Here is a 16264-nt window from a genome sequence, read left to right on the forward strand (position 1 = left end):
AATCTACATAAAATATAGGAAACAACAACTATGCCATTTGGGTCTACACAACTGGACCTTAAAAAAACATGTATGGGGGCACAACTGATAAGGAAGTAGCTGTGATTCCATTTCCCCACTGTGCATAAGCCAAGCTTGATGTTAAATGCAAATATGACAAGATACCTCCAAAATCCCAGACACTTAATTCAAGCTCTTTCTTTGTTTTACTCTTCACTGTAACCCTCCAGTCAATCACATCAATGCCAACTGTCGCATTCGGAATTTCCATGTCTTGTCGCTTGCATTTCATTAATTGTTGTAACAGTGTAGTTTTACCGCTGCCTGTATTTCCAACTATCATGAGCTTCATCCGATTATAAGGGACAGCTTTCTTTAAACGCTGTTGAAGAAACCTTGAGTAAGGGAGGGAACCTTTGTAAGAAAATGGTAATTAAAAAAACACTCCTTCATATATACTGTAAAGACATATGAACCATACAGATCAAGTTAGATATTGAAAAACATTAATATTAGCATTATGTATAGTTTATTGCTGTGAGAAGGAGGCAGAGAAGTCAAAGGCTTGTATCCTCCTGCACTCCCCATCAGAATAGCAGGAGGTTCTGACCAAAAGTTTTCATTTCAGACCAACTACAGCGTAGTGTTTTGTTTGAACGTGGACAACCTGTGGCTAATCTTACCTATAGTTAGTTGAAAAAAGCCAACGTCAAACTAATGGATTCAAGTTACAAGAAAAGAGATTCTGACTAAACATCAGGAATGACTTTCTGACAGTAAAAGCTGTTTTATAGTGGAACTGTCTCCCTTAGGAAGTTGTGGACTCTCCTTCCTTGGAGGTTTTCAAGCAGAGGTTGGATGGCCATCTGTCATGTATGATCTAGTTGAGATACCTGCATTGCTCCAGAGGGTTGGAGTAGATGACACTCGGGGTCCCAACTCTACAATTCTGTGATTCTACGGCTTGTTTCAATTAACCATTATTTAAGACTAATTACATTACATTTCAGCTCAGTTCAGTTATTTGTTTAAAGCCAGTGACTACCATGGGGGCGAGGAGAGCATCAGAAAGCCCATGATCCCACAAAGTTTTACTTATGTAAAAATTTGTCCTTATTTTTTTCAAGGTCCAATTGCATACAGATTTGTTTTGCCACTTGCCAGTTTTACCTGTTAAGACAGATCCTGTTGATACCAGCAAATTCTAAAACATTAACAAAAAAGCAGCCAAATTTATTCTTACAGATTTGCCACTTCAGCCTCCTGTTTTCAACAATTTGTCCATTTTTAAAACATATTGTCACGGCCACCCAGGACGGGTCCCAGCTCACAAGAGACCTCACTCCGTTGCAGTTTATTTACAGGAAAAGTTTATTGAAGATTTCTGCTTCTCGTACAGTTCAGCATCGTGGCCGTACGTCTGTCACGTTAGACCGCTGAAGTCCCCTCTGACTCCTCCCCTCTTCCACACCAACTTAATAGCCTGGCTCTAGACCACCTCTTCCTCTCCTTTCTTTTCCGCAGGGTCTTCCTGCCCCCCTGGGTTCCCTCTCTCCGTGACTCGCCTGAGGCTGAATCCTCTGCCGCCTCTTCCCCCCTCCTTCTGGCTTTAGGGCCGGGCTCCTCCCCTGAGCTCTCTCCACTTCCGCGCGCCTCTACGTTTGAACTTGGCGCGCGTACGTTGCTGCTGACCTTTCTTTCGACCGCTACACCACCCCTTGTTCTGCTCTCCACCCTTTCCGGCTGAACACCTTGCTCCAACCCCCTTTCTCTGTTCTCTCCTAATCCTGCTCCCTCCGAGAGGCTGACGACTCCACCCCCTTTACTCCGTTCCGGCTGAGACGCCTCTTGCTGCGTCTGTCTTCCACTGGGCTCCTCTCCGCTTCTCCCTTCTCCTCCCTTTTGCTTGATTAAGGTAACCCCCTTTTGAGAATCCTCTGACTCGCTGCTCAGACTCGTGGATTCCCTCAGAATTCCGTCATCTTCTTCCTCATCCTTCTGCCCCTCCTCCCACTCGCTCTCCGTCTCCTCTGTCATCTCCTCCTCTCTCCCAGAAACCCTGACATCCATCCCCCCCTCGAAGCCCCCCCTTCCCCCCTCCCGCTCGCCGGGTGCAGGTTGAGGAAAACGTGGTTCTTCCGGGGTCGGTTCAGGATACAAGTTGTCCACTTCAACGTTCTCCTCTGTCATCTCCGTATATGTGTGTTCGAACTCGGGTTCCCCACCCACAGACCTCACAGTCTCTTCCTCCATCACTGCTTCTCCTGGCGCTGCCTGCCAAGGACCTACCATCCATCTCTGACTCCATGCCTCCCTTGGCTGATCCACCCACCAACAAGGGCCTGTCTCCTCCCCCCCCAGTCTCGGATCCCTGGTCGGGCTTGTTTCGGGCGTATGGCCCTCGGGTGATGAGAAACCCTCGAACGTGCTGTCTGACAAAGTGGGCGTGAAAAGCCAATCATCAAAATACTCCTCGGGCATGGGCTTGTGCGGAAAAAGTGCATGGAACTCCTCCTTCAACAGGGGTTCGTCCAACGCGTAACCCGGCACCCAGCTATTGGCAGAGGCCGGAGTGCCTTCCCTGGCTAGAAAATATTCAACTCCCTCCTCCCCCCATCTCGAGTCCAGTATCTCTGTGACCTCGTTAAGAGGTTCTGGTCTTGGCGATTCCCCCCCCTCAGGCGCCCTCCTACGTGGCTCTGGGAGTGCTCCTGACTCTTGAAACCTGTGTGGGGTTTTGTAGGGAGTGAGCACCGACCTATGAAAGACCGGGTGCACCCTGGAACCCTCCGGAAGGGCTAGACGAAAAGCCACCGGATTGATCTTAGCCTCAACTTGATATGGCCCTAGCTGCCTGTGTCCTAACTTCTTCTTGGCCAATGACCTGGCCGGCATCGCGTGGGCTGCTAACCACACCCAGTCCCCAATCTGGATGTCCTCTCCCGCCCTCCTGTGCTTATCGGCCTGCACCTTATACGCCTGTTTTGCCAGCTCCAAATGTCTCCGCAGCTCCTCGTGCACCTCTTGCAACTCCGCTGCAAACTGGTCGGCATCTTGAGGCCCCCCCCCTCCTGGTGCCGCAAATCTCGGGAAGGTTCTGGGATGACGGCCATTGTTCGCGAAGAAAGGCGTCACCCCGGTGGATGCGTGTTTCGTGTTGTTGTAGGCGAATTCAGCCATCGGCAGATAGTCCACCCACGCCGCAGGTCGCTGGTTGGCGTAGCACCGCAGGTACTGCTGCATGATCGCGTTGACCCTCTCCGCTTGACCGTTGGTTTGTGGATGTCTCGCCGATGTCAGGTTGATTTTGACGTGCAAGATGCCCAGAAGCTTTCGCCAGAAAGTGGAAACAAACTGGCGCCCCCTGTCGGACAAGACGGACTGCGGAAGTCCATGCACTCTGAAGACGTGATCGATGAAGAGCTTTGCGGTCTGTTCTGCCGTCGCCACCTTGGCACAAGGGATGAAATGCGCCATCTTGGTGAACAAGTCCACCACCACTAACACCGCCGTCTTACCTCTGGAGCTGGGCAGGTCCGTAACAAAGTCCAACGCTACCCTCTCCCACGGTTGCTGCGGTGTCTCCAGCGGTTCTAGCAATCCCGCCTGCTTCTGGTGCACTGGTTTGGACCTCTGGCAGATATCACACCTGGCGACGTAGTCCGCCACCTCTCCTCTCATCTGGGGCCACCAAAAGTCTCTAGCCACCAACTCCATCGTCTTCTCCTTGCCGAAATGGCCTGCACTAGGGGCGTCATGCAATTGTTGCAGAACCTTGGCTCGAAGATCGTCGGTGGGCACGTAAAGGGCACCCTTACGAGTCAAAAGTCCATCTTGCAATTGGAACTCATCGTTGTCTCGTGACCCTCCGCGTAGCTCCTCCATCTTGGACTGTGCAAACTGATCCCTTTGCAACGCGCGTCGCACCGCGTCCAGGTCGACTGCGATGGTAGCGCACGTCCACGCCTGCGGTGCGAAAATGTGCTTTGCTGCGATTGGAGCTGCTTCCTCCAAGTATTGCGGCTTTCGGGACAGCGCGTCTGCAATAACATTGGAGTCTCCTGGGATGTATTCTATTTTGAAGTCGAAATCCGCAAAGAACTCCGCCCAGCGCATGTGTCGCTGGGTCTGTAACTTAGCCGTCCGCCAATACTCTAAGTTCTTGTGATCCGTGCGGACTTGCACCGTGTGCTTGGCTCCTATTAAGAAGTGTCGCCACGCTTTGAAAGCTGCATGAATGGCCAACAACTCCCTGTCCCATATGGTATAATTGCGCTCCGTCTTGCTGAGCTTCCGGGAGTAGAACGCACCCGGTCTCCAGTTGCCTTGTGAATCCTCTTGCAAAAGAACGGCCCCAACCGCTCTGTCTGACGCATCGGTCTCTACCCGCATGGGTCTGCCGGGATTCACGTGGAGCAGCTGCTCTTCGGAGGCGAAAAGACCTTTAAGCGTCCGGAAGGACCGCTCCGCTTGTTCGGTCCAGACGAACTTCTTCTTCTTGGAACTGAGGGTGTCAGTGATAGCCGCCGTCGCGTTCGCAAAACCTTTAATAAACTTGCGGTAAAAATTGGCAAAGCCGATGAACCTCTGGACCTCTTTCCGATTTCGAGGGCTTTTCCAGTCCAACAGCGCTTGAACCTTAGCCCTGTCCATGGCCAGTCCCTCGTCGGACAACTTGTAGCCAAGGAAATCAACCTCTCTGACATCAAACTGGCATTTTTCCAACTTGGCGTACAACCTGTGGTCCTTCAGCCTCTGCAGGACCTCCCTCACGTCCTTATCGTGATCCTCCGGCGATTCCGAGAAAATCAGGATATCGTCGAGAAAGCAGACACACTTCTTGTAGAGGAGACCTGCTAGCACGTGGTGCATAAATGCTTGAAAAACGTGGCTGCCATTTTGGAGACCGAAAGGCATGACTCTGTATTCGTATGTGCCCAGAGGGGTGAACATGGCGGTCTTCCACTCATCTCCTTTCCGGATGCGGATGAGATTGTAAGCTCCACGTAGGTCCAGCTTGGTGAAAATCTTGCCCCTCCTGACGGTCGCTAAAAGGTCGTCAATCTTGGGCATGGGGAAAGCTTTGGGCTTAGTCAAGCTGTTTATGAACCTGTAATCCACTATAAGCCTTTTTTGGGGCGTGTTTTTCTTCTTCACAAAGAACACAGGGCTGCCACCCGCTGCTTTAGATTCCTGGATGAAACCTCGCTTGAGGTTATGGTCTATGAACTCCCGAAGCTCTTGCATCTCGTCTTCCGACATGGAGTACAGCTTGGCAGCAGGCAGTTGCGCCCCTGGCACTAAATCAATCGCGCAGTCGTAAGGTCTGTGAGGCGGCAACTTGTCAGCTTCCTTCTCACAGAAAACCTCCAAGAAGTCCTGGTACTTGTGAGGCACTGTTTGCACCATACCCAGATGCAACTGCTGCTCGGCTTCTCCTCCCTGATCGGTCTGAAAGCAATGCTGAGCACAATACGATGAACAAAAGGTGATCTGCCGCTGGTACCACGCAACCGCGGGACTGTGCCTCTCCAGCCAACTCATGCCTAACACGATGGGTGTGTCCGATAAGTGGGTGACATTGAAACTAATAAGTTCTCGATGGTTGCCAATCTGCATCATCATGGGAGGGGTTTGCTGCACCACTTGCCCCCCCAGCAACTTCCTGCCGTCTACCGTGACCACGTTTAGAGGCGTCGTTGCAGGCAGGAGCGCCATGTTGTGCTGCTTAACGAACTGCAGTCCCACGAAGTCGGCGTTGCTTCCCGAATCGATCGTTATTGGAACCTCGAGGAGTCTCCCATCAGGCAACTGGAGTGTTGCTGTGAGCAGAACTGCCGGTCTGGGAGGCAAAGGGTCCACGCTCTGCAGTGATGCTGGGGGCTTGTCTACAGATCCGCCTGGCTGAGCCCCAGTAGCTCTGCTTCCAGCCAGGCACTGTCGTTTCCCTGAAGCTGCTCCCCTGGTTGCACCTCTGCTGTTACAGTTGCCAGTGCTGCAGTGTGCTTCTGGAGCCTCTGGGGGCACTCTTTCGCCATATGGTGCGCACTGTCACAGATGTAACACTTCCTGGTTCCTCTAGGAGGCTTCGCTTTGGCTGCACCAGGGACAGGGCTCTGGGATGGCTTCTGAGCCCTAGCACCACCAATCTCCATTGGCTCCTCGCTGTCCTTCCCCATTGGCGAGGGGTGCGCACGGCTGAAATCCCTGTGCACAAAAGGGAGAGTCCTCGCTCGCGCACGCGCTTGGGGCCCGTCCTCCTCGTGCCACGGACGTCCCTCATGTCGAATTCCAATAGCTAAAGCCCGTTGCACCACGTCTTCTAGGGTCTGGGGTCTGTCCCCCCTAGCGATCTCATCCTTGATGGGGGGGCTCAATCCCTCCCAAAAAAGATCTCTGACCGGCTTACTGTCCTTTGGCCAATCTAAGGCGGTGAGCAATGCAAAAAATTTAGAGTGGTATTGGCGCACAGTCGCTTTCCCCTGCCTCAGCCCGTGCATTTGACGGCGCGCAATGTCCACATCCACAGAGGATTGAAAACAAGAATCCATCGCTTTGATGAACGCAGTTGAATTGCGACGGGCCGGTCCATCTTCGCGCCACAGATTGCGTAGCCAAGCCCTGGCCTCCCCATGCAGGTGCGAAACAATGAACCCCACTTTCTCCTCCTCATCTTTAAAATCGTGACGGAGTAAATGCAGTGCATATACGACGTCCGCTCTGAAATTGGGATAGTCTTGCAAGTTGCCATTAAAATGCGGAACCAGGGCACCCCCCCCTCCGTCCAAGCGCAATGCCCTCCGCTCTGGAACCTGGGGCCCCCGCCCTGTCCGCGTGTTCCCACCTTGCCTGCAAATCCTGGCACGTCTTCTCCAAGTCGTCATTCTTCTTCTGCGAAGCAATGACTGCCGATGTGAGAGCGGTAACCTGATCCCGCAGTGCAACCAGCTGCTCCTCAGCGCTCATGGCTGCTCCCGTTCGTGAGCTTCGCAAAAAAAATTTTTTGCTTTCTGAGAGGGGACTTACTGTCACGGCCACCCAGGACGGGTCCCAGCTCACAAGAGACCTCACTCCGTTGCAGTTTATTTACAGGAAAAGTTTATTGAAGATTTCTGCTTCTCGTACAGTTCAGCATCGTGGCCGTACGTCTGTCACGTTAGACCGCTGAAGTCCCCTCTGACTCCTCCCCTCTTCCACACCAACTTAATAGCCTGGCTCTAGACCACCTCTTCCTCTCCTTTCTTTTCCGCAGGGTCTTCCTGCCCCCCTGGGTTCCCTCTCTCCGTGACTCGCCTGAGGCTGAATCCTCTGCCGCCTCTTCCCCCCTCCTTCTGGCTTTAGGGCCGGGCTCCTCCCCTGAGCTCTCTCCACTTCCGCGCGCCTCTACGTTTGAACTTGGCGCGCGTACGTTGCTGCTGACCTTTCTTTCGACCGCTACACCACCCCTTGTTCTGCTCTCCACCCTTTCCGGCTGAACACCTTGCTCCAACCCCCTTTCTCTGTTCTCTCCTAATCCTGCTCCCTCCGAGAGGCTGACGACTCCACCCCCTTTACTCCGTTCCGGCTGAGACGCCTCTTGCTGCGTCTGTCTTCCACTGGGCTCCTCTCCGCTTCTCCCTTCTCCTCCCTTTTGCTTGATTAAGGTAACCCCCTTTTGAGAATCCTCTGACTCGCTGCTCAGACTCGTGGATTCCCTCAGAATTCCGTCATCTTCTTCCTCATCCTTCTGCCCCTCCTCCCACTCGCTCTCCGTCTCCTCTGTCATCTCCTCCTCTCTCCCAGAAACCCTGACACATATAAATTAAATTGAATTGATAGGTATATTGTTGGTATTGTTTTGATTTGCTTTTAAACACTCAATACACACCCACCCATAAGAATGTTGAGATAACTAACCTTATAATGTCCCTGGCTTTCCATCCCACATACTTGAAGTCAAAGTTAAGATTTAACCCTTCCAAAGGAAGATCCCATATTCTGGATAACTTTCCCATTTCATCAGGAAAGCTTCTTAATTCTGGATTGTAACTTACATCGAAAGATGTTAAGTTTTCAAGGAACCCAATTTGAGGAGGAATCTAGAGAGAGAGAGGAAGCATAGTAACAAAAATCTTTCTTGGGGGGAGGGCTAGAGTAATTTATCTGTGCAAGATCAAGCATGTCAACAGCTAAAATGAACAAATAATAATTAATATAGCAAATCCCTTGTTTCATTTACTATTCTACAATATCTGCAACACAGACAACATATTTTATCTACAGTGGATAGCTTGCAATTTGGAACAAATGATTAATTTAGAATAAATCATTTTTCTCCAGTAGCAATGCATCCTTCTATACAAATGCTATATTACTCATTTGCAAAACTGGTTTTAGGCATGCTAATACCCTTGGAGAGCTATTTAAAAATGGTGTTCTGTTTCAGCTCAGACATCACCCTACAGATCCTGGACCTAGTGACTCATTCTTAGTGATCCCTCTGAAAACATTTATGGACCAAAGAAATATGAATCTACACCTACCTACCTACACACACACACCCACCCACCCACACACCAGGGTTCTGAAAAGGAGCAAATGATTAATCAAAGTTGCACTCCTCACCATTTGAGGATCTTTGAGCAGATGTCCCTCTCCTTCCCTCATCTTAAGAGTCTCACCAAACTGATCTTAAGCAGAGCTTTCTATAACTCTTTTCTCATGACTAGGCCAGTAAACTGACCCCTTCCAGGACAACTGCTTCACTGGGTCTTATTAGTGTGTCACTGTCCATCCATCACACACAGATGTTGGCATAATGAAAGCCTGATCCTCTTCAAACTGTTTTTGGGGAGTCTTTTGCCTGTTGCCTCAGCCTTCCTTGCATACTTATAGTATCAAGTTTGTGGCTCTTCCTTTGTCTTCTTGTGGTTCCTCCACAGCACAATTTTTCCCGTTGGCTTCTGTGGCAGAAGTGCTACCCTATGCAGTTTAGTGATAAGGCCACCTTGCTGCTCAGGCATCCAAATAAATTGGTGTTGAAAGAATAATTTTGAAAATAAAGCAACAAGAAGAAGAAATCATAGGAAAAACCTTGTCCCTATCAAACAGTTTTTTTGGGTTTTGTTATAGAACTCTGCTGTGGTGAAGTAAGAATATCATTCTTAAGAGCAACCACCCTATTAATAGTCAAGCTCACAGCTTACCTCTTTTAAGTTGTTGTGGGAGAGGTGAAGCTTTTCGAGCCGAGACCACAAGAAAGCTTTTGTATTCAGATCCAGGACGCTTATTTGATTATGATTAAACAGCAACTCCCTTAAGTTAGATGTTTTCCAATGAACTGGCCCAGGCAGAGTTGTAATTTTATTGTTGCTTAAATCCACTGATCTCAGACTAAAAAGAAAATGAGGAATATGCAAACTTGTTATGAGAAGATTATTTCAAAGAACTATACATTTAAAAAAATTATTGTCCTGGAACAGGCATATTTATTTTACCCACCGTGTTGAAGATTAAGCCAATGGATGCCTGTTTATCTCTGTTTCTATACTAATAAGGCCTAAGTGGTATCCGTTAGAACACTCATTGTGGTCTTGATCAGATAGATGGACTAGGACTGCTTTGATCCTCAGACATTCTTAAACTAAGAAAGTCATAGGAGAGTCTATGAAAGACTTAATATAGCCGAACTATGATGGAGTTGCTGGACATTCCGCTTCAAGAAAGAGACAGAAAATGCAGTTTTGAAGCAACATACATGTTAAGTCTTTCGAATACAGACAGCTGGATTTCCAAAGTCTATGCATAGGCAGAACATGGATGATCGTGGGACAGAGTTTGACTTTGCAGACTACCTTACATTCTCCCCAAAGGGCTTTGCCCCTAAGGAAGCAATGCTAATTAATAGCTATATGAAACCTCTGAAAGACTTTATTTCGGGATTTGGAGCACAGTGTAACCAATATGCTGATAACCCCCCAGCTCTGTCTCTCCATTCCATCTGAATCAGGATCGAGACTGTGCAGGTGCTGCCTGGAGGCAGTGATGGGGACAATAAAGTGAGCCTGAATCCTGAAAAGATGGGAGATGCTGTGGGTGCATGGTTCTGAGATCTAGAATTTAGGGAAACTGCCTGTTCTGGATGGAATTGCGCTTTTGCTGAAGGAACAGGAGTGTAGCTTGGGGACACTCCTCAGTTCCACCCTGTTACTTGAGTGCCAGGTGGATTCAGTCTTGAGAAGCGCCTTTGCCCAGCACGGCTGCTTCACCAGCTACAGCCACTGCTTGAGCAGGATGGTGTGGTTTCAGCAGCCCATGCTGCAGCAACTTCACAATTGGAGCATTGCAATGTGCTCTATGTGGGGCTAACTTCAAAGACTGTTTGGTTTCTGCAGCTGGTGCAGAAAACCACTGACAGGCTGTTTTAGTGGGGCAGCAACACATGTTGCTGATCCTTAAATCTCTGCACTGGCTACACGAGCATGCAATTGTTCAGAAAGGGAAATACTGTAGAAACTTACTGTGGGAGAAGAAGAATTGCTTCTGGAATACTAGAAAAATTATTCTGAGATAATTTCAATGTAGTTATGTTAGGCGGCAAATCAGGTGTGGCCTCTAAAAACAGAAAAAAGAAAAGCAATTTCATGACCAGTTAGTAAAATTGCTAAAAAATACACACAATATAGGAAGGCAGTTATCATATAATCTAACTATAACCAATGGTTTGACTTCAGCCCCGAAGGCACACTCTTCCATTGTCTCCTGAGACAGACAGATGCCAACCATTGAAATAAGAGACTTCTACTGTTTTGCTTTTCTAACACTTCGTGTTTCAACAGCCTCTGCCTCAGGCTATTTGTCTGATCTCCATTTCCCTGATCCGTCCACGGGTTCTGCCTCATCAGGACTGGACATGAAATTTGGAAGATGTCTGGATCCTAATGCACAAATTAGCAGCAGCTATGGCTGTTTTGCGCTATAAAATTAATCAGCCTGGAAAAGACATGTAAAGATGGCATGGGACTAAAAATCACATCTAAGGCATGAATTTGACAAGTGGCTTTGTGCAGGTCATCTCTCAGCCTCAATTTCCCATCTTGTAATATGGCAACATTAGGGCCACTTCCAACAAGACATTTCTCTTTTGGGTGCAGATGTATGAGCACAAAACCCGCATTTATTGTTCACACATTTGCGAAAATCGTGGCTTTCTCCTTTTAAGAGCAATACTTGAAAGTAAGGCCTTTTACAGTTGCATAGCAATTACTAAAGCTTTCTATTTTTCAGGTTGGTTTTATATTTAATTTATAGTATTTCCCTCTCTACCTAAAGGCATCCAAGGTGACGTATACCTTTAAAAAAAATACAATACAAAAATCAAGGACTTATATACACTAAAAGTGACTCATGACAGTACTAGTCTTATAAATACACTGCAGTAGACAGCAAACAATAGCACAAATATTAACTACATAATTTTCCTTCTCCTCCTACACACCCTACTTCACTTGCTCCCATGCCTCACAGCCATAATATTGCGCCACTTCATACACTCACCAAGTGAATTCATCCCAGCATTGAGTGTCTCCAGCTTCAAACAGTCTTTTAGAAAATTCTCAGCCAAGAAGGATACAGCATTCTTACTAATGTTTAACACTTTCAGTTCCTTCAAACATAACGGTGAGCACACACTTGAAAGCTTGTTACTAGAAAAAAAGAAAACCAAATAAGAGTTATAAGTAGCATACACAAAAAAGATGCATATGAAAAGATTCTAGAGGTCTGCAGCCCACACTTTGGGCTGCAGTGCACTGGCCACATTTGCATGTCATGCTAAATCAGTTTAACATCATGTGGAGGAATGAGCTAAGGAAACCTCAGGCTCCCATGCTCCCACTCCTCCTTCTGTATGGATGGTGGTGGTGGAGGGGTTAATAAGGTTTCATAAAATGATGAACTGGGACATACACAGCTACAGAACTTTCGTGTAGGGCAGGGGTGACCCTGTAAATGTTGGTCTCCAATGGTCAGAGATGCTGGGAGTTGTAATCCAACATCATACGGAGGGACCTACAGGTTCTTTCCTAATCTTTCAGTTCACTGCTGCCAACAACCCTTGAGAACCATCTATCAAAATCACCATGACCTGTTCTTACCCTTCTAATATAAGGTGTTCCAGGTTTTGTGCAACATTGGAGAGAAATTCAGGAATGCATGACAATTGGTTGTATGATAAATTCAGCAGCTTTAGAGATGGACAGACAATCTTTGAATCCAAAATTAAGGAAGGACCAATCTCATTGCGGGAGATATCAAGATGTGCTATATGGGGCATTTTCCACAGGTACGGAGGAAACGATTTAAAACGGTTACTGTGCAGATCCAGATAAGTTAAACACTTCAAGCTCTGGAAGAAAGAAGGATGAATTGGATCTTTTTAGTGGGCACTTTAAACTACTTTATGATACAGTAAATACATTGATAGTATGACATAAATATATATTCCAGAACTGTGTTTGACTCACCTCACACAATTGTTCAGAAATGCATGGAAGGGCATTTTGATGAAGCTCTAATTTCTCAAGATGTTCCAAATGAGTAGTTAAGCAAGAGCTTTGGCTGATGCTATCTATATTCTCCAGCTCATTTGATGAAAGATCAAGTGACTTAATAAATTCCCTGTCAGGGATTGACGAAGAGGAACTGTCCAATCGATTTGGGGTGTCTATTTTATAAATGAATGAATGAATGCAGAAACATTAGGTGTATCAGGAAATGCTTGCTACAGTATAAATGACATTTCTTTTTGACCAGCAGTTATGAACACTTAAGAACTTCCTGATTGGTTTGCCATATGGTTGAGAAACTGCCTCAAAATGCTAACCATCGGGATCTACCATTTTGGATGGAAGTAAAGAGGAAAACAAATAGATTTACACGGAAATGTATTTGCAGAGATACATTTCTCTGCCATAGTGTCACCAAAATGTCAATATAGTGAGCATAGGCAAAATACATATCTTGAGCGGGATTCACCTAACATTAAGCAGGAGCCTGAGCAAGGATTCCTTCATGCAATGGGGCTTCCCCCCCTCCTTCCCTTGTGCCCTGCCCCCCCTGGCTCTGGGGGAGGGGTACCCCCATTACAGTATTCAGGGGGAGATGGCCAATTGCTCCAACTGGCAAACTGCAATGACTGCGCAGCTGGAACATTTGTAATAGTATGACGCTGAATTCTACTTGGGGGGAAATTAGGTACCTTTATGACGAAAAGGGTAAGAAACCTACGGCAGAAATATCAGAGAATTTCAACAGATGTGAAACAAGATACTACACAGCTTGATATCAGAGGAAAATTTCCTTAAAATTCAGTATCAATGGCATTTAATACCATACAGAGTAAGCAAGATTTATTTGTCAGTAGAGTCGTTTTTGGAGGTGTAAAGCAGAACAGACATTCTTTTGTATATTTTCTGGAAATGCCCTATAATTCAGACTTTCTGGATTACAATTCAAAGTCTAATTAGGAAAATGACTGGTAACTTATTACCACTCGAACCAAAGGTATAATTACTGGGATATTTAAAAGACTTAATTATTTACGTTAACTTGGAAATGGTTATTAATCTTCTTATCACTACTAGGATTTCTATAGCAGCTAATTGGAAAAAAGAGTACCGTCCCAGTGTTACCAAACAGCTTTAGCAGAATATGGAAAATAGTTATTTTATTTCAATTAACATTACAGAAGAATGAGTAAGAAACAACAGTCAAATAAATTTATAGAAATATGGTTTTTATTTGTGAGGCTCTGGAATGGTAAGCTTCAGGATAGCCAGGTGTATATAATTTTTGCTTCACTGTATTTTTTGTGCAATGGACATTTTTGGAAAACAAATAAAAATACTAAAAATTAAATTAAATAAATAAATAAGGAAGCTTTCCCCTCCATCTTCAGGGGGTGCAGAGAAATAAAATAGCTCAGGCGGCCTTCTGTGCCAACTATTAAATGCTTGCTGAAAAAATTTCTATTGCACCAGGCTTAGACAGGCAATCAAGAATGGTTAACTGATGTCTGATTTTAATTTTCTTATAGTTTTTCCGGTATGATTTTATGTTTCTACTGCTGCAAAACCCCTTTGATTTTTTAATGACAAATTGGTATACAAATATTTTATAGATAAACCAGGTACATGCTTTACAGCTAGACAGTCCCAGGTTCAAATGCTCCTATCTTCACCTAAAGGATCTCAGGAAGTCAGAGTTAGAAATATCACCTCCAGAAACCTCAGTTTCTGCCAGCCAGAGCAGACAACACTAGGCTATCCGGACCAAAAACAACTTGACAGCTTCCACGTATTCAATGCTTATTCTCTTTCTTGCAGCTTTAATAGGTACAAGCTATACTATGATGTTGTTGTTCAAGGTATGAGGAAATGCACAAATGTTTTTACATATGCTCAAGATCTTGGCTGTATTACTTTATTTTGCATGAAGAAGGAATTTTGCTTCAGGCCAGAGATCCGGTTCTTTACAAGCATAGTTCTTTACAACTACTTTCTCTAGGCATGTAGAAGACTTGGGCATAGAATGTGTTGATGGGACTTTACCCACTGATGTAGCAAGAAATTTAATTAGGTGGGCATTTTATTTCTCCAATTGCACAATTCTATACCAGTTTGTACTATGTAGTCTACTTCTTAGATGTTTAAATTACACACATATTCTTATGAAGAATGGTAACTGTATGTAGAATTTAAGTGAATACAGAATGATGTAAACTTCTTTAATTAAAAACCTACTGTGGATATACACTTACTGTGTGATTCTTCAGAAGACATTTGCCCTCTTCTTGGATTCTTGAATGGTTCGTGATGTGACCCAGGTCCCTGGAAAACACAAAAAGCTTAAATGTTGCCGTTATGAACATTTAGATGCATTTAAAAAGAGTGGATGATCAAATTATTATGCTTTGCTTGCGGTACCAGCATTAACAAAGCAACCTACGTTTCAGAAACACAGTATGCTGTAACCTGAGCCCTTTTATATACAAAGTTACTTGCCAGATAAGAGAATCACAAGATACCTGCAGGTGTATTTCGGGAAATGAGTAATCTCTGCTGACTTGTGGAGAATTAACCCATTAACTGACCACCTCCAACCCTCTAGAGCAGATTTGGGAATGGCATGGGGTGGACGTGGGTGAACAGAGAGGTTAGTCCTGTTGCGCCAGTGGTGTTCCTTGTGTTCCCACAATTATTTTAGTTGAATACTGCCCCGTGTGCACTTAATGAGCATATGAGAAATCAGTGCAGATTGTTTGATGTGATTAGCACTGTGGACAAAGGGGCTTTAAGAAGAATATGTGGTCCAGGAGCTATTTCTTATACAAATTTCTCAGCTGCAATGCACTGTTATGCTATAGTTATTGCATTTCTTTCTGCTATGTATGTAGATGATATTTGTTTATATCCTGCCCTTTCCCCAGACAAGGAGTCAAAAGACAAAAAGCTAAAGAAGTCCCTTTACCACTTACAGATACACCTTTTATTCATTCATTCATTCATTCAGTTTACATACTGCCCTTCATCAAAAAACTGCAGGGCGGTTTACAACATAAACCATCTAATGTGACTTTACACCCATTTGATTATTTTTTCTTACCACAGACTTGGAATTCCTTTTCAGGGTCTGAGAACACATCTGCAAGGCCCTGATGTCTGCAACAGCCACGGAGTTGGATTTCTTCTTCACGATAATTGAGTTTTCACTCCCTGAGGCAAAAAGGGGGGTTAAATGAGATTGCAAGAATGGCTACATAAACTGAAGCCAAGAATCCAAACAAATAGAAGCCTACAGGCCAGAAATGTCACCAGCACAACACCAGGAGCAGGAACTGATACTTGCCACCATGGACTCCTTTGGGAGGAAGGGCAGGATATAAAATAATAAAAAATAATAATAATAAATGTTAACATTTATGAAGACTAATTTACACATACAGCAGATACTATTTCTCTGTACAGTCATACCTTGGTTCTCGAACGCCTTGGTACTTGTACATTTTGGCTCCCGAATGCCAAAAACCCAGACGTGTTCTGGTTTTCGAATGTTTTTTAGAAGCCGAATGTCCGACGCAGCTTCTGTTTGAGTGCAGGAAGCTCCTGCAGCCAATCAGAAGCTGTGCCTTGGTTTTCAAATGTTTCAGAAGTTGAACGGACTCCTGGAACACATTACGTTCAAAAACCAAGGTACAACTGTACTGTTTTCCTTTTCTTCTTTTCCC

At 45.7% G+C, this 16264-nt stretch overlaps 1 protein-coding gene across 1 annotated transcript in view; it reads right to left on the reverse strand.

The window, feature by feature from the left end:
- The window catches only part of LRRK2 (leucine rich repeat kinase 2), an 83387-nt gene that overhangs the window by 25285 nt on the left and 41838 nt on the right, over positions 1–16264 (reverse strand). The window contains exons 21-29 of the mRNA XM_081927586.1: positions 15643–15752; positions 14798–14867; positions 12504–12703; positions 12135–12385; positions 11536–11684; positions 10500–10593; positions 9186–9372; positions 7897–8078; positions 166–395 (exon numbers count right to left, since the gene is read on the reverse strand). Of these exons, the coding sequence (XP_081783712.1) occupies positions 166–395; positions 7897–8078; positions 9186–9372; positions 10500–10593; positions 11536–11684; positions 12135–12385; positions 12504–12703; positions 14798–14867; positions 15643–15752 (1473 nt within the window). The remainder of the gene's footprint in view (positions 1–165; positions 396–7896; positions 8079–9185; positions 9373–10499; positions 10594–11535; positions 11685–12134; positions 12386–12503; positions 12704–14797; positions 14868–15642; positions 15753–16264) is intronic.

The sequence above is a fragment of the Podarcis melisellensis genome (genome assembly GCF_964234715.1).
Source record: "Podarcis melisellensis genome assembly, chromosome: 10".
NCBI classification, from domain to species: Eukaryota; Metazoa; Chordata; class Lepidosauria; order Squamata; family Lacertidae; genus Podarcis; species Podarcis melisellensis.